The 19,486-nt window shown below is 32.2% G+C and overlaps 2 protein-coding genes across 2 annotated transcripts; one reads left to right on the top strand and one right to left on the bottom strand.

The window, feature by feature from the left end:
* Positions 1–388: 388 nt before the first annotated feature.
* On the top strand, positions 389–11,921 carry LOC145756092 (uncharacterized). The gene is made up of 20 exons (XM_082572333.1): positions 389–592; positions 1,081–1,221; positions 1,590–1,706; positions 3,052–3,103; positions 3,915–4,082; positions 4,308–4,368; positions 4,802–6,018; positions 6,100–6,175; positions 6,292–6,450; positions 6,532–8,261; positions 8,386–8,534; positions 8,750–8,837; positions 8,988–9,034; positions 9,123–9,218; positions 9,377–9,480; positions 9,694–9,858; positions 9,964–10,152; positions 10,280–10,445; positions 10,524–10,648; positions 10,835–11,921. The coding sequence occupies exons 1-20, from the start codon at positions 496–498 to the stop codon at positions 11,072–11,074; spliced, it is 5,187 nt and encodes a 1,728-aa protein (XP_082428459.1). The 5' UTR covers positions 389–495; the 3' UTR covers positions 11,075–11,921.
* Positions 11,922–16,425: 4,504 nt separating this feature from the next.
* On the bottom strand, positions 16,426–19,098 carry LOC145756094 (serine/threonine-protein kinase Nek2-like). Its single transcript, XM_082572334.1, has 6 exons — positions 18,718–19,098; positions 18,155–18,553; positions 17,919–18,075; positions 17,720–17,789; positions 17,422–17,640; positions 16,426–17,308 (listed from the first exon to the last, which is right to left on the bottom strand). The coding sequence occupies exons 1-6, from the start codon at positions 19,063–19,065 to the stop codon at positions 17,056–17,058; spliced, it is 1,446 nt and encodes a 481-aa protein (XP_082428460.1). The 5' UTR covers positions 19,066–19,098; the 3' UTR covers positions 16,426–17,055.
* Positions 19,099–19,486: the final 388 nt, after the last annotated feature.

The raw sequence follows: 19,486 nt of genomic DNA, 5'->3' as shown, positions 1-19,486 counted from the left end.
AATAGCCAGAAACAATATGGCCGTTGTTTTTGTTAAACTTATATAACATACAGACATGGGTCGCCTATTATTGCGCGATTAATACATTTATAAATTATTTTAGTTGTTTAATTCATACTTTAATCGTTTTAATTTTATTTTACTTTAATAACAACAAAGGCGCATTACAATCTGACAGCAATCCAACGCAAAATGTAAAAATGTTGATTTCAGCATCATTAAAATATATATTTTTTTGTATTATAAAATACTAAAAAATGTCGTGTTTTAATAATACTAGCAGTCAAGGTTATGTGTATATTTTCAGCTATTCATTTAATTGAAAATTTTCGTTAGTTACATATCAGCATATAGATTATATTTTAAACTAACATCAATTTTTAGTAACAGGTCTTACTATGTGATAGCTGCAACATGTTAATTTTGCTTTCGTATTTTACTGTTGTGGATACATGCAAAGGATTAAATATTTCTCTACAATCTTGATTTTTTACTATGGCGGAATACACTAATAATAACATGACTGTTTTAAAGTCAGACAAAAAGGATATTTTGTTAACAAGCAAAGATCCCCATTTGTCGCATCTATTTGGTAATATACTTTTGATTGATTTTGTGTGCATTAAATTTAGTTCCAGTTGAATGCCTAATTAGGCTTTTTAAAAAATGATGACATGCCTTTATGCAATCATTTTTTGCAGTTTTTATTTATTTTATCTAGTTTACTAATATTTACAATCAAAACAATTTTTACACAATGAAAATAGGTGTGTTTTTGCAAATTATTAGCAACAACCAGTTAATTCAATCTTTTTGTAGGCAATTTATAAACAAGGCATTGTTTTTACATAAAGGGCAATAATGTATGAGTTAAATATAGATATTGTAAGGTTAAAAATTCTGTATGGATACCTGCATTATATTGCCTTATCTCAAAGTTGCAGTTTTTTTTATATGGAATGTTAGTTATTTAATTCAATATTAATTTAATTTACTACACTTGCCAATTTTCATAATATCTTTAATGCAATAAAAAAGATCTAGTTTTAGTAAAAGAAATTTAATTGTCATGTTATTTAGAACACAACGGGCCAAACACCCCCCACAATGTTACTCCTGAAGGACTCCAGCAATCTAGCATGGATGTAGATGGGGTGTATCAGGGAACGGTACAAGAAGATTACCCACTTTTCGAAGAACAGGGGGGTTCATATATGCCAGGTAATCATGTCCTACATTAGAACATTTTAAATATGCATTAAGCTTGGCCATTAGGGGATTGCTTTATTTTTGCTCGTTTAAATTAACTCATAAAGTCAATTAAAACAAAAAAGGATTATTTTCTCTAGATTAAATTACTTTGCATGGTTGAGAAAAATAGTCCATCAAAATGATGTATATTTCTATATAGATCTGCTAAATAAATTGTTTTTACCTATTTGCCAAAAAAACATGTTTTTAATAGATTTTATTTGGTATATTTATGCTTGTTTAAACAAAATGGGTGTATAACAAAATGTTGGTTATGTCGGTTTTGATTTGTTGAACTTTGAGCCGACGTTGTTTTATTTAAATTTTTCTTTACGCAGATTTATCACCTGACACTTCACATATGATGTTGGATAATAACCAAAGGGGAAATTTCGCGAACAATATTTCTACTTCAGCCGGAGTCAACTTGAATAAAAACAAAAACTCCAGCAACGGTGAGTTTAATCAAACTGTTGACATTGATTTTTTTTTGCAAGTTAAGTGTTAATCTTGTAACAAAAAATCTAAAAACATAAAATTTAGATCAGATTTGCATAACATTAGACTTAAAAGAGTTAAATAAAGTTAGATTAATTGTATTAGAAAAAAAGTGTGTTAGACATGTTATATATAATAAATGTGTTCCTGACGGTGTGTACCAATTACACTCTTATGATTCATATTGTTTATATTACAGAACTGTAGTAAGATAGTAAATTGAAGTGTTTATATCTAACCAAGTTTTATAGCTGTTAGTAAAAACAAGTTGTATTTTCATTCATAAATTCACTAGAAGGCAAGAATAAACTTCCAGATAATGGTAAACAACAGTGCAGTAATGGTTTATTGTAATAACCAGTACATCCTGGTAATCATCATTTTAGTTTTGGCATAATTCCGGTGCATGTACTGTATTGTGTTTTAGTCATTTTAGGTTAAAAACATTATAGTATTTGAAAAAGTTGGCAGTTTGCTAATGGTATTTATATATTGCAAAAAATAAAATTATTTTTTTTAAAATTTTTGCTATGTACAGTTTTGCTTTGGTCAGCTATACATTTTAGGCTTTTTTTAAATGTTTAATTAAATGTCAGAGGGCAATCACGTTTACTATTTGATTTAGCAGATAATTGATTATTTCCTTTAAGCTGTTGTTTATTTAAATATCCTATAAATGTTGTTGCGTTATGTATTAAAAAGGATTTAAACAATGTTATTTGCGTGTGTAATTTTTTCGGTATTTTATGTATTTACATTGTTTAAGAACTGGTAAGTTCTAGGTATTGGTATTTTTAGGTATTGGCAATAAAAAATCTTTAGAATAATAGTTAATTTCTCTTTAGTTTGTAAAGTTTACAGAGCTCAGTTTACGCAACAAAATCAACACTGTGTGCACTCATTAAACTTTTTAAGTGTTTCATGATATTTAATGACACAAGTTTTTTTTGTATATTGATAAAAAAATTTAGATTTTGAATTTATGTTGATGATATTTAATGATAGACTAAGGCATAGAATTTGTTTCATAATTGTAAAGTTAAACTCTAAATACATTGTTTGCCGGGAAACTGTGATTAGGAAATGTATTGTGTTTGTTCATTTTTAAAGCAACGCTAACAAGTCAGTTCTTCTTACCAGCCAGCCACCAAAAAAAGTATTTCATGTTTGTTTAATTCCTTAGCTACAAAGAATGTATTCAGTAAAGCTAACACCTTAAAATCGTGACTGCTTATTATTTAACATATTATATATATAAAAATAAAAAGTTTTTTTTTTAATATTTTTTCTTTTTTTTTAAAGGCACTCTACAAGGCAACAAGTCACAGTTGAGCGAACACAGAGATATGATACTGTAAGTATGACAACATTTTTCCCTGTTGGGTTTTTACCATGATCTATTTTTATACTTAACCATGCTGTCTTTAACGAATGTTAGCTTTGTTCAACTTAGTTGTTTATCTTTGAGAGCTGTTACTTTGCCTATGACAACATAGCATGTGACTTAGTCTTATAAGTTTTTTTAGGGGGATTTGCACCTTAAGTTTATGAAATATTAAATAATTTTTAGGATCGAATTATTTTTAATATAGTTATTGAGTTTAGTAATAGTTTTATAAAAAAGGTAATATTTAAGTTGAAATTGTTTTTTTAATAAGATAGCAATTCATTGTGTAATTTTAAAACTTTATGCAGCATAAGCCTATGTATTAAATGCCTAATTTAGGCAATAATAACATGTTAGCTAAGCATAGTTGAAATGTTTTCAATAGTTTTATTTTATTCTTTGTCAGTATACCCTTCTACTATAATTATCTAATTAAAGATAAACTTTAAATAAGCCTTTAGCAGTAAAAGTGAATTTATACATTAAATGGCTACGTTAGATAGATTATAAGAAGTTGCTATGTGTAGAGTAAATTATTTGTTATGTCTTGTATGTTAAACAGTTCTGGGAACAGGAACAAATCTTGCCCAGGGCCTTACATGATATTGTTAGCTACATTTAAATGCATTTTTCGTACACATTGTCAAAATATTATTTATTAATAAGTTATTGAACCTAGTTAAGTTCACATAAAATTGTTTTAGTCTTAGATTGAATAAATGTATTTTTAATAACGTTTTATGATTTAAAGTTAAAAATTAATTTATATTTTATTTAGGACATCTGCTAGGAGTTCCCCTAAAATTAAAGCATATCATCAACAACAACAACAACAACAGCAAGAAGGTGCTGTTTCTACAAGCACAAAACAACCACACAAACAGCATAAAATGCTTGTTGAACCTTCGAGAAATATCAATCCCAATTGGAATGGAATCGCGTCAAGGTTTGACAATGTTTTTAAACAAATTTTGGTAATTTATAAAACATATTTTAGGTTCACGTTTTGCCATTAATTTCTTTTTTGTTTTTGCAATTTATTTATTTGTTTACATGTTTGCGTAGTTTCAAGCAGACTTAAACTTACTTAAAAGTTAGAAAAGTTTGTACATACAGTGCAGTGGTGATGATTTTTTATTTAAACGAGCAATTTTTATTATTTTTTTGTCAGAGAAAATGAAGGAGAAAGATACAATTTACCACCTCATCTCTTACCCATTGCATCATCACAGGTTAGTTATTGGTTAATATTTAATCTTTGTTGGCATTGGTGTTCTAAACAAACACTCCCAAACAGATTTAACGTGGGTTTAAGCTTTAAAATTGCTGTGGTTTTAGTTCTTCTAGTGTATGTGTCTACAACAACTGTCAATTGTATTGTACTAACTGTTTTATAATGCTATTTAGGTTTTGCATGGTTAGGCAAAAAGATTTATGGTATATATAACTTTTTTATGATGAAGTTTTTAAAAAATAACAGAAACTGATGATTGAAAAAGTACAGCATATCAAAATAAGATAAATTTAAAAACTTTTAAGAAGTGTAGACTAAAGTAAATTATATATATTTTAAATTTTTAAAACTGATCTAGCTTATTTTTCGTAGTTGTAGTTTTAGGTTTAGAGTGATATTTTTTTTATAACTTGACGTTGTTTTGCTGTTAGGTTGCAGTAATCCCACCTCTAATCTCCCCACCTGCTGACCACTATAACATGCAACTACTTGCTCACAGTGCTCAACAACATCAACAACTTCTACAAGAAGAACAACAACGTCAACAACAACAACACGTTCAAGGATTCGCTGGAAGCCAGGGTAGCAGTAGTGGGGCCCTTCAACAGTTGGCAATAAGAGCAAGGCTTAATCAGCAGCACCAAGTGGAAAAAGAGGGCTTGAATGATGCTGCGATGGTACAAAAATTAATTTCGGCTGGTGCAGCATATCAACCCCAATCAAAAGAGGAAGCTAAAATGTTTCCCAAGATTACAACGCCACAGCCTTTTATTATACCAGCTCACATGCCTATGTCTTTAGCTGCAACACCCCTTCAACGAATACAGGGTCATGGTTGGGCTATAACTGACCGTGCAACTCCCGAGTATATTCGTTTACAGCAATCAGGAATTAAATTGGGGCCTTTGCTACAGGATATGCCAATCGGAAGTCCAGCCTCTTTGTTATCCATGCAGGGAACTACGGATGAGTCTAGAAATACTCCAAAACTTCGTGATCCACAGAGAGCCCCAGCTCCCTCTAATCTTCCTCCTGTGTCCAATGGCCCAGAACCAGAACTTAAAAGTCCTCTGGATCATCCTGAGCACCAGTTAGATGGCCAGAATCGAAGCCGTTTTTTCTCTAGTGATAATAGAACTGTTAGTGTTGAAGAAGAACAAGCGATGGACGACGAAGCTCCTTTAAATGACCGGGACAAAGCAGCTGCTGCAGCGTTAAGTAAACTCCTTGAACAAAGTGAGAAAACTCAGATCGATGGTGGAAAGCCAACCTCAAAATACAACCATCCCAATGAAACTGCCACAATTCCCAAAATGTTGCAATTACAACAGAATATAAGTCGTGACACGCCTCCGCCAACTTACGATAACACTCTTCACTCTTCTGACCCGTCGATGCAACAATTTATTTATGGCCCACAGTACCACCAACTTCCCGCACAACAACTCCAAGTTGCCACAACTCAGCACAACATCTCAAATGGGGTCATCAAACAAGAGCCCACTAGTCCTGCAATAACGACCGGTTTTGTACAACATTTTATGTCAAATCCTGTTCAGTCAAAGACCCAACAGTCTTATGGTGTATCTAACCCACCTGACTTAGTGTTAAGGGCAAACCAGGGCTATATAGCTCAATACAATAACAGGTTAAGCTTTTGGTAGTTTTTATATTGAAAGTTAAAATTTTCTTTCAATGTATAAATAAATTTTAAATGATGTTGTTTTAGGTTAGCAAGTGGACCTGGTGGTTTACAATCTTCTGTTCACTCTGAACCGCAACCTTCCATTTCTACTTCTACTAAGGTGGGTAACTTACATGAGATTAGGTTTAAAATTAGTGTTGGATATTTTTTTTATTAATTTAAAATAGGTTTATGTGATTATGAATGACGCCGCTATCATATAATTTTATTTTGAAGGTCACTGCAGCTGCTCGATCACGTCGTACAAGCAGTAGTGGCAGTTCTGGTCGCAAAAATTCAGATGGCAGTCTGACTTGTAACCTGTGTGGTCATACTTTTAGGAGCACTCCTGCTCTCAATGGTCATATGAGAGTTCACAGTACATCAGATAAAAAAGTAAGTGGTATTATTGTTTCTGTAATTAATTAATTTTTTTTTTTTACAAATAGTTTAAAAAATTTAAAAATGTTTTTTTAGCAAAATAAAGAAGATCGACATCAGCGATCACTCAACGAAAATAATAAATCTAATATTAGTTCACCCGTTCATAACCCCTTTGTTCAATTCTCCAACATGGGTCAATCATCCCCTAATTTTATATCTGGGGTTAATGTGGACCCCTCTCTACTCCCCCCCTTAAGCCAACCTCATGCAATGATTTCAGCTAATCAGAATAGAAATGGACTTTTAGATATTGCATCTGCAGCTACTTTGTTGAAATCTGACCCCACAAAATTGGAATATACTCACCCTGGCTTATCACAAGCTTATGTAGTACCCACACCCATGCTTTTACCCCAGCCCCCTATGTTAATCGGAACTGGGTTAAATGAGCAGCATCCACCCCCAAAGTTAGAACCTATGGGTCCGATTGACCCACAAACGACAGGTTATCACCCATTTTATGCAGCACAACTTCCACCTGGACTGCCATTTAGTAACCTTAATTTTGCAACAGCAAATAACTTACCCAATCCACCCCATATTTTAACCCAAGATTTTAATCCACAATTCATGGCACAAGTTATGGATCGAGAGTTGCTCAACCCACAAACTTACGTTATTGAACGTCCCCAGGCCCCTGAAAATACAGTTCCAGCTTCGAATCATGATGAGACAAACTTTCAGTCTTTCTCCTATCAAAATCAGCCAAACCATGAATCAAACCCACTTTCACAGTTAGCCTCTATTGCAGTTGCAACAGGTAATCGAGACAATGTTCAAGAGTTGCCTGCGAATTATCCAAACCAGTATGACACACCAGAAATTCACAGAAATATTCGTAACTCTAATGTGACAACCGATGCCTGGATGGGATCTGAGGTGAACCACAGAGTAAATGATTTGACGCAACAACCAATATATAACGACCCAAACATGAACAGCGAAACGTCTCCAATTCGAACGGGCAACGATCCGTTTATTTTACCTGTCACAGCTCCTGTTCATGGGCAATTTCAAAGCCGATTTGGGGAGTATGGCAGCAACCCTATTATTGACAGTGATGCTATGAACCGTGAAACAACAGTGACGTGGAAGGATCATGAATATATTCAGAGTGATCCTTTGATGTCTTCATATGACGATCCTTTGATGCGAGATGCAGTAAATGTTGCAAATCCGAGCAAAATTTTACCTAATTCAATGATGGGAGGAACTCCAACTGGGTCTATGTTCGGAAGTGCAAGATCGTTTCGACAAAGACACCACAGCGAAGGTTCTCATTTAATAAAGACTTCGAGTTCAAGTATTTTGAAGCAGATTCTACACAGTCCTGTACCGACAGTTAAGTTGCGACAGGGAAAGCAGTCGAGTGAAGAAAACTCCACAAATGATCTTAAGCTTGAAAAATTTGACAATAATAACATTGTCAAAGACCAAAAGACGACAAATTCAACAAAACCTGTTTCAAATAAACAATCAAAGACTGTAAAACAGGAGGTTTGGGCCGAACCCAAACCTGTACAAAGACGAATTCGAAGACGACGTCATTCCGCTGATTGTCGTCTGTTGTTGAAATCCGGTCCACTATCCAACACCCGTCGAGAAAGTCGTCTTTTACACAACACTACTTCACCTTTAAAGAAGAGCACAACTCGTCATGTGACCAAGACTAGACATCGGCCACCACCTCTGGTTATTCCCTTAACAGTGAATGCATATAGTGCCAATAGCTTGTATTACAGCCACTTGCATAAGCACAGAAGGTAAAACCAACAATTTAATTATTTTAATTTTTTAAACGTTATTTAACTAAAATTGTGTAAATTTAATAACTTTTAAATTACTTATGCTTTTGCTTTAAAAAAACTTTGTTTTGTAAACTTGCAGGCCAAGTGGGGATAGTGCTTCAAGTTACAGTGGGGTAAATGACAAAATTCCCCCTTACACACCACCCCCCATGTTAAGCCCCATCAGAGCTGGGTCAGGGTTATATTGCACAACCCCTGTCACTCCTTCTGTCAAGTTCTTAAGACAGTGTAAGTTACAACGTTTTAATTTTTTTCACTACCATTTTTTGCTATAGTATAGAAACTGTTTATGTAGATTGTATGGAATAAATATAAATTACAATGAAGGAATGATCCAACCCTTTCTGCATTGTTATGCTATAGTAATTTACATTGAATGTATTGTGTAAAAATAAATTCTTAATATGTTTCAAAATATTAAAATTTTAACAATTTTTTTATAGTGAGTCATAACGAGGCAATTCCTCCGATCCCAGAACTCGATGAATCGATCCCTGATGAAGAAGATGACCTAGCTAGATCAACTGATCCGTAAATTTTTAAATTATAGTTGTGTATCAATAAATTTTCAACTTGAAAACAATATTTTATAAGTTAAAGGAATCTTAATTTTATTTAATTTACTGTAAAATAATAATTTTTAATTTAAATATTTAATTTAAGTTAAAATATTTTTTATAGAAAAATTAACATTGGTTCAAGGTTTCAAGCAACTATACCTACCTTATGTAAGTTAATTTTATTGTTAGATTACAGAAAACTATTTGTTTTTGCCATTGTTATAAATTGGGTTATATTATAATGTTGTATGTTAAGGCCCAAAGCATCTTGCAAGAAGTGAAAGACATAAGGCAGAAAAAATTTGGAATATTTCGGCAAAGTCAGCAGAAAATAACAAAATTATAACTCACTGTAAGTTAAATTTACTATAAAAACTAATCTATATAAAAATATTTACAAGCGCAGTTTACATTAAATAGCTATTTTGAATTAAATTTTAATTTTTTGCTGGAAAATATTCGTGTTTTATTATTTTTATTATGAAATTAATTTAAAATATCCAATTTTAGTGGAACAGTTTATGGAGTTGTCTTGCTCAGCTGTTGTGCCTTATGGTGGTTCTAACAAGGAATATGCACTTGATTGTTTGTACAATTGTAATGGAGATATTTTGGTATAAAATTTAATTCTAAATCATTTTTTTATTTCTAATTTATTCTTAAAACGAAGTCTGGCTGTTTGTAGCATCTTTAAGCCTAAAATTTTTGTTTCTGTATTGATTAAATTAAAAATTTATAAAAATTAAAAATAAAATAATTGTAAACAGGCAAGTTCAATAACGTTATAAAAATACTATAATAATAATATCATGATATTTATTTTTAAGAATGCAGTTCGAAGTATAATAAGCAAGAAAATTGACACCCCCAAATCAGAAAACATAATTTCAACTTATACTGGGTCAGGTAAACCATGGTCCCCACAAGAAGTTAAATTATTTGACCGTGGTATGCTTGAGCATAGAAAGGATTTCTCTGTAATCTCAAAACAGGTGACTACAGATTTTAGTAGTGTGTAATAGCTATATATAATACTATGTTTATGTTTTAAATTTTAAAAACCCACTTAAAAGATTTTTAAAAATTTTTTTTTGTAGATCAAAACTCGAAATACTTTTGAATGCGTTGAGCGATATTATCATATCGTGAAACGACATCGACGTCGAATTCAACGACCTCGACGTTTCCGTGGTGACGGAAGCGAGAAAGACATCCTTTCTAAGTTGGCTGATCCTGATTTGGATGCAGAAAAGAGGACATCTTCTTCTGATGAGGAAAAAGAAAGGGTAAATTAGGAATTCATTATTTTAATTTTTTAGAATTTGTTTCACATTTAAAATAGATATAGTAATTGGTTTTTTATTATTTTGTAATTAATTTATTTTTTAAATTTTAAATTTAATTTTTTTTTAGTCAATTTATTTTGGAAATGGTCCAGGGTCATGGCCTTTGCCACCAACCAATTATGACATCAAATCACCCCCACAAATAAACCCTGTACCCCAGTATTCTATGCAACAAAATAAAACTCACCCCCAGCCTGAGCCTGTCCAGAAAAGGCCATATAAAACTCACACAAGTAAGTATTTGTGTTAAAAATGTTTATTTTCTTTTTTTAGTTTTAAAATTTCTTCAAAATATATTTTTATCTTCTCAGATCGGGTGAAGCAAGTTAGGGTGAGCAGTTTATCTCCAGCTGGTTCTCCTGCTTCCAGCGCATCCCTAGATGATCAACCTCCACAGATCTTCACTTGTCCTGTTTGTGGAAAGTCTTTTGCCAAGGTAAACAAAAGTTGAATTTTAAAAATAATAATTTGCCAAAAAAAAAAATTTCTGTAAAGAGGTAGAAAGAATAATAAACATAATATCATGTTTTTTAATATTAAAATGTAGGTAACGCATTATTTTTGCTAAAATTTCAAAGGATGGTTTAAATTTTTTCATTAATTTTTAATTTTATTTCTCTAGGTTAAGAGCAGAAATGCTCACATGAAGACACATGGAAAACAAGCTCAAGAGAAGCGGAGGTTGCGAGAGGAAGAAGCTGCAAGAAAGAGAGAGGAGAAAAATCGTCCCCCTGCCCATAGAATGGGTCCCATGCGCCCCGAATTTATACCCCCAGCAGCCGTCCCACAAACTTTTGTTCATCCGCATCATCATGCAGCAATCCGGCAGAATATGTTGTCACATTACGGCGGAAATTCATAAATTTTTTTTGTTAAAATTCTGAAAAATCTTCACAAAATTTGAGATAGAAAATTTCAGTTTAAAAAATGAACAAAAATGTTAAATAACATCAGTTTACCCAAAAACAATGTGGCATTGGTTGTTGTCCAAGTGTGTAAAGGCAAGTAAATGTCTTGAAATGTGAGTAATGGAAATTATATGATCAGTGTTAAAATATCATTAGACGAATGTTCCTTTTTTTACAACATTTTTAAAAAACAATTCTGTGTCAGATTGAGAAACAATGAACAACAAATTGACTTTTTGTTTTAGAAAAAATTTAAATTTTTTCTCAGGGTTACATAACGCCAAAGTGTGAAAGTACCCGGGCTTTTATGTCTCTATTAAAATTAAATTTTACTATTTGATTAGCGTTAACTACTTAACAGTTCCATTTTTATGTCAATTTTAGACAATTTTATGAAATTTGTAATCTTTTACACTTTTTAAGTCAATCAAATCTTCAATAGTTATCATTTTTTAGGATTTTATCCCTTTTTTTTTCGCCATTATATTGTTCTTTAATTTTTATTTTTTTTAAAACTTTTGTTAACTTTCTCTTATAATATTCTTAAAAATAGTAATAAAGTTTTTCTAAATTTTACTTAAGGATTTATGTGTGCCAATATATTATAGCTATGCTGTAGTTCCATATTAATTTAAATTAAAATTACACAATTCAACTTTAAGATGAAATGACTACAGAAAATTAAAAAAATTGGTTCTTTTATTACCCCATTTTTTGTTCGAAATGTTTTTTTCTTTTTACTGCACTTTTACTCTTATTTTTTTATGTAGATATTTTTTTGATTTTAATAATGTATAAGTTGGCCTTTATTTTGTTTATTGTTAAATGTGTATATAGGTAACTTTCTGATTTGAACTTTTTTGATCGTTTTTTGGTACATTTATCAAAAGTTTATTGTAATGTTAGTTTTATATAATTGTACACACTCAAAAAACTTAATTGATCTGTTCTATATAAATAGTACAAAGTTCTTATCTTTTATTTTCTCAATAATGCTTTATAAATTAGCTGCCTTTTAGTATGTTAAAAGTTCTATGTTCTAGTGCCTTTTGTTTTATTTTAATCAATTAGAATGATCCATAAATAGTTCCAATTTAAATAAGCTTGAACACAAAAATACTTAATTTTCACAACCCTTAAATCACAGTGAAATATCATGTTTTTGCAATTGTAAAAGTTATGTTTAAAGTGCCATTTTTGTTCCGTTGTTTTCTGTTTTTGCGCCGGCATATTTTTTTTGGTATCGTGTACATTTTCTTTGCATGGAACTGTCAACATAAAAGTATTTTGTTCTTTTTCTGTTTCAGAAAAATACAATATTAAATATTAACATCTAAGGTTATTGTAACAAACTGATTTTTTTACTTGAAGACACGAACCTTCAAGTATATTGATGAAGTTTGATTTTTAGATTTTTGCCTAACTTAAGACCAACAGGTAATAGATTTAAATAGTTGGTAAAATTCTAAAATACTTAATTTGTTTTGTACATTTACAGATAGCATCAGATTATGAACACAAGAGAGAATTGATTTCTTTGATTTAGTGTATTTATAATACAGTATTTAAGGTGAGTAGAAATTATATAAACGTTTGATTGCGTACTTAAGTATGTTGTATAACTGCTGATATTTGTTGATAAAATACCAAAGTAAGTAAACCTTGGTTTTTTAGCCTTTGTATTGTAACGTATCTTAACGTCACGTGGGTTCTCATCTTAATTCTGCGTGCGTGCGACGTGGTGTAAGTCTTGTAGCCTTGCTTTTTACTTGTGGTCTATAATCAAGTTGTTTACCTTCTCCTTTTTAGTTTAGTTAAGTACTTGATTTGACTGTGTGTTTATAATTAAATCCTTTTTATAATATATATAATGTATTATTCTATTTGAATAAGATTACAACTTTATTAAAACTGATTAAACAAAACTCTGAGTATATTTGTGTAACATTGGAGGTTCCGTCGAGATTTTATTATGTCGGATGCGGATAGCTTGAACTCATCAAAAGTAATGTCGTTCAAACCCCACAAGAAATGGGGGAAAGAAATCGAATTTCTTGCGAAGGAAGAAGTTAATATAACTACAGCGGCTCCGCGATGAATTTCACAAAGAGACTGAAAAACAGATATCGCATGTTAGACTGGAAATGCACCAAGCTTTAGAACACGCTGTGATTGGTATGGATCGAAAATATGAAATGCTGGAAATAAACCTACAAAACTTCAGCTCGTCCACAATAAGGTCGATTAACGACCTTAATGAGAAATTGGCCGAATATACAAAGAAGAGTTAATTCAACCTTATATTCAAACACCAATGGGTACAAACCAAAATATAGGCGAAGTTAAGGTTGAGATGTTTGACGGAAAGGGGTAATATGAAGACTTCATTGCTAAGTTTGAACTGGCAGCAACATATAACATGGTCAAACAACAATTAAGGTATTCAACTTGCTTAACCTTTAACCGATATAGCCTCTAGCGTGGTGACAAGTCTCCAACCCGAACTTCGTAACCAATACGCTATCCTGAAAGAAAAGTTAAAGCAGAAAATTAAATTAAAGATACCTGATCCTGTTTCGGCATTGCATACCAGAGTCCGTCGTGGAAATGAAAGTTTTGTAAATTTGGCAGAGGATACTAATTAATTCATTTGTTCGACGGTGCCGAGTGTACGACGACGCATAAGAATGTTTAGGAGGCACTTAAAGTAAACGTGTTTATAAATGCTTTAAAGGAAAAAAAAAAACCAGCACCCATTTAGAAATTAAACATATTGGAAATCAACTAGAAGCAATTAGTGAACTGTCTAACGTTGTTCCTACATCGCATGCCAACCAAGTCATGAAATTAGGTTAAAGTAGTTATGGAAATGGAAGACGCCAATACTACAAAGGTCGAAAGAATTAGACTGTAAATCGTAATGCACAACAAGCGGGAAACAGACAGTAGTCGAATTGAGGAGGCAAAATTCGACTACCACCAACTGCGCCTCGAACATTGCCAATATTAGTTTAACGACGCAACGACACAACGCTTGAATGGACTGTATTGTAATGTCTAATGCAAAGATGTGCTTGTAAAAATTCTGCTAGATACAGGAGCTGATGTGATATTGCTAAATAAAAGGGTATTTGACAAACCTGATGAAGTTGAACTAGGAACTTTAAAATTTGCGTTGCGCGGGGTTGGAAATCATAAAATTTCTGTGTATGATAGCTGCAACGTAAAATTTCAACTCTGTAATAAATTTTACAAAGAAAATGTCCTTATTTGCGACATTGGCGAGGATGGTATACTTTGCCTGGACTTCTTGGAAAGATATCGTTTCAACATTGATATGACTACCCTGCAGCTTAATAATAACAATGGTTCACAGTGCAGTTAAATTTGCTAAATAAGAAGAAAGCTCAACTGGCGCAACCCGTTATTATATCGTCCGATGGGGTGTTTCCAGATTCGAAAGAGACTTCTGAAATGATTGAGATTTGTACATTGGAATTAAATCAGGCCCAAAAACAAATATGCGTAAATTTAATACAAGATTACGTAAGAAAATACAACTATCCAGCAATAACTGATATGACCGAGCATGTGATTGACACTGGAAGCGCTAGGCCTATAAAACAAAGGCCAAGGCTACTGTCACATGCTCAACAACTGGAAGCTGATAGACTAATCAAACGAAAGCTTAAGGAGAAAATTATTTCACCGTAGAACAGCCCTTGGTGCTCACCTATAGTGCTGGTACATAAGAAAATGGTTCTACTGGCTTTTGTGTGGAATACAGAAAACTAAATTTCATGACGAAAAATGATTTCTACCCCTTACCGACAGCATTTCGACAATTGATTTATGAAGTGGTTTGCTGGAAAAAATAGCATTTTTAACAGGTAAGGGACTGTATCACTTTAACGTTATGCCATTCGGGTTGTGTGGCAGCCATGGCACTTTTCAACGTTCAATGGACCGAGTGATTTTAGATGTACCTCATAGTAAATGCATCATGTATTTAGATGACATCTTAGTTCATGGTCGCACTTTTGAAAGCCTCTGTGATAATATGAATGAAGTTTTTAATTGTTTATCAAACGCTAATCTGTTATTAAACCCTAAGAAATGTGCACTTTTTCGACAAAATGTGGAGTACTTGGGGCATGGGATATCAAGAAAAGAAATTTCAACGTCAACCAAGAAAATAGAAGCAATCAAGGAATGGCCTCAACCAAAGACTGTTAAAGCAATTTAAAGTTTTATGGGTTCATGCTCCTACTACCGAAAGTTCGTTCGTGGATTTGCTGATATAGCTAGACCTCTACATGAGTTATTAAAAAAAAATGCGAGGTATATATGGTCAAGCGATTGTGAGCAAGCTTTTCGTTATTTAAAGACGTTATTGATTTCCGCACCCATATTGCAATCAGAAAAGGGTCAATATATTATAAATGCCGATGCAAGCAACTACGCCGTGGGTGCCGTACTAAGTCAGGTCCAAGCTGATGGGACTGAGGGTGTTATGGATTATTTTACCAGACGTTTTCAAAAGCAGAACAGAATTATTGTGAATTAGCTGCAATTGTGAAGGCAATGGAAAAATTTTATTTTTATGTTTTTGGAAGACCTGTGACGATTTGTACAGATCACAGGTCTTTACAGTGGCTACTTAACTTTAAAAAAATGGACGGCCAAATGGATCGTGCAGTAAAGTCGAAGAATATCAGGAAGAAATAATCTAGGTTAACGTGGTAACAACGACGAAACCTGCTTCGGAATCAACACTAACGGCGCGACAAGAATTGTTGGGAGGCGCAACATAACGATCCCGATATTAGAGTAACTTTGGCGGCCAAAGAAATTAATATACGGCCTAATGGGACATAATTTCACTATTAGGGGTAGTGTAACGTATCTTTAACGTCACGTGGGTTCGTATCTTAATTTTGTGTGCGGGCAACATGGTGTAAGTCTTGTAGCCTTGCTTTTTACTTATGGTCTATAATTAAGTTGTTTACCTTTTCTTTTTGGTTTAGTTAAGTACTTGATTTGGCTGTGTAGTTTTGGACTGAATTATTACCTATCTTATTATTTAATCCTTTTTATTATATATGTAATGTATGATTCTATTCGAATGACATTACAACTTTATTAAAACTGATTAAACAAAACTCTGAGTATATTTGTGTAACAGTATATAAAAATGCTGCATCTTATTGTGATAAATTTATTTTGACATTTTATTTCAGATTCTACACTACCAACTCTACCAATTACGATTCTAATAATAACTTACAACTTGAATACTGTTAATTGGTAAGCGATGACAATAATATATTGTATATAAAACAATAAAGGGCAGATAGATTAAATATTAGATTTAATTTAAAAAAATTTTAAAGGGCACCTAACATTTCCTCATAAGACTTTACATATATTTAGTAATAAAATACTTTAAAAGGGTGTCATTAAGAATATAGTACAATTTTTAACAAACATTAATTTCAAACATACATATTTACATAATTAAAACAAAATCAATAATCTCACTAAAACCTGAATTTGTAAATTTTACAAAACCTAAAACAATATAAAAGCACTAATAAAAATAGTGTTTAAAAAACTAGTTGACCAAGTTTTGCGATGCCTTAAACTTAAACAATTTGTTACCACAGGTATTAACTAATAACACAGTGAATTGAATTATTAAATTAGTTTTTTTATTATTGTGTGCAAAAACTTTTAGGGTAGAAGGCATTATTGTTATTTTATTTAAGGAATTATTTTTTTTAAATACAGTGTTCAATATCAGATACAAAATGTACATTACACTTTAGTTTTTCTATGTTAAAAATAGTTGTAAACTTGAAAATAAAAATAAAATCAATCTTAAATATCGGCATAATTGTGAATAATGATAAAGTCGTTTGCTTGTTTATTTAATTTATCTAATACCCAATACTCTTGCTTTGTTATTTACTTCAAACCTTGAACTAGGCTTGTAGCGGGGCCTTGCGTTATCTTCGTTGTTCAGTTTAAGTTCTCGTAATTTTCGCCTATAATCTCCTACCTTGTAGTCGACTTCAAATTTGTCGTACTTGTAATTTTTCACTCCAACTTCATTCGCATTCTCCTTCGAGTCAGACTCGAAGTGAACTTGCTTTTTGTTATTGTGACTCAAAATATCGACTTTGTATCTAAATTAAAAGTGTGAAATAACTTAAATGCTTGTTTTGTGAATTTTTAGATTACCGGTAATTAGATTTCAAATAGTAAACTTGATCTTGATGGTTTGATTAAAAAAACTCACTTGTCCATTGGGTCTGCTCGAATAAGTTTTTGGTCGGCTCTCATTTCTCTGTATTGTCGTATCAGCGACTCGGCCGTTTTCATTTTTTCCTCAGCAGCTTTCTCTCTCTCTTCTAGTTGTCTTTCTTTTCTTTGCAACTCCCTCTCTCTTTTTTCAAGTTCTCTCACTTTTTCTTGTAGTTGCTCGCGCTCTTGTAGAAGAGCAATATCAGGAGAAACTCTGTAAAACATATATAAAATTTTATTTTTATGTTTTTTAAAATAATTTCAATTTTTTTAGATCAAAGTGAATGTTTTACCTTTTTACTTCACCATGTGAGCTTAAACTCGATGAACTTGAGGACGTCCTTCTTGCCGGAACTTTGGCTCCTTTAAAGCAACAACAAATTTAACATGTATAAAAAACAAATAAAATAAGTATTACCAAATATTTTTATACATACAGTTAAATATTCCTATTTAACTGCTATTCACAAACAAAGCATATTTAATTCCTACCATCAATAACAGGTTCTTTGGAAGCTGGTTTTTCTTGTTTGGGTTCACACAATTTTCCATATTCTCTGGCTGCAACTCTGAGTATCGGAGACTGTAAAGTATCCTCGAGAGATGGCCGAGCATTGTAGGTCAATCTCAGCATCGATGCAATACAATTCTAAAAGGTAATATATACACAATGTTAAGTTAAAGGGAAAAACTATGTTCAAAAAAATTAGGAAACTAAAAAAACTTACCTGCAGTTCATCTGAGTACTTTGACGGAATTCTTCTAAATTTTCCCTCCTTGATTTTTACCGACAGAAGCCTTTGATTTGGAGCAGTAAAGGGAGGTACCAGCGCACAGAGCTCATAAATGAGACACCCTAGTGACCAGATGTCAGACTTTTCGTTATAATGAGTCTTGCTCATTTGCTCAGGGGACATATAGTAAGGTGTTCCAACAAAAGTTTTAGCAAAACTGGTGTCGTGGTTCAGAACTCGAGCTAAACCGAAATCTCCCAATTTCACATTTTTATCTTCGTCTAAAAACACATTGGCGGGCTTTAAATCTCGATGTAAAACTTTTCCTTGGTTTCCCGACTTCCTTCTCTGGCCGTGGCAAGCTTGCAGTGCAAGTATCAACTGAGTGGTTATCTGTTAATGAAAAATTTAAAATAAAGTTAATTGGGTATATATATGTAAATATATTTTCTTATGGCTAGAATCCAAAAAAGGGTTTAAACAACAGTTTCTCGCAGATTCTAACTTTCAATTTATTGAATTTGCGTATCATTTACTTAAATTTCTTAGTTAAATACCTTAATTATAAAATCCTCGTCAAGAAATTTTCTTTCCTTTCTACATTTCGTAATCAGACTCGCCAGATCACCACCAGCACAATATTCCATAATCAAATACAATCTGCTTTTTGATCTTTCGATTATACGGTCATGATACCGGACTATGTACTTGTGCTTTAGTTCTCTCAAAAGATTGACTTCGGCTACGAGTTGTTGTTTTTCTGGTTCAGTCATTGACCCGTAATCCATGTCCTTCCAAACTAATACCTTGTTGTCTGTTTTTCTTCTTACTTTGAGGCATTTTCCGTATGAGCCAGAACCAATGAGGTACAAAATGTCGTAATCACTTAGCTTTGAACCTGGCATTTTTGAATTTTAAATGGCACTATAAAATAAACTATCTGCCAATTTATTTTTAAAATAAAAATGTTTAAAGATGTAAGGTTTGGTAAGTATAATTCATTATAAATAAATTGATATTAGGATGCAATATTCGAATTTTCAACTGACTAAAGTAATTAAATAAAGAAAAAGACAAACTGACAAAGTACAAATAGACATTTAGGATTAAAAACGCAACAAAACAGCTTCTGAACTTGCTAACGCTCTAAACATTTATTAACATAATATTTCACATGTTATACACATCACTTAAAACTTAGTTGTGTGTCGTATTCCTAAGATAAAAACCACTATTTTCACTAAAAGCATTAGTTATTCGGGCAGGTTTCTTAGCTTAGCAACGGTCTGAATCTTGAAATGCATTTTCTGTTGAACGGAAAAAATT

This window comes from Corella eumyota, chromosome 6, assembly GCF_963082875.1.
Source record: "Corella eumyota chromosome 6, kaCorEumy4.1, whole genome shotgun sequence".
Taxonomy (NCBI): domain Eukaryota; kingdom Metazoa; phylum Chordata; class Ascidiacea; order Phlebobranchia; family Corellidae; genus Corella; species Corella eumyota.
This window is presented reverse-complemented; position numbering and strand designations above follow the sequence as displayed.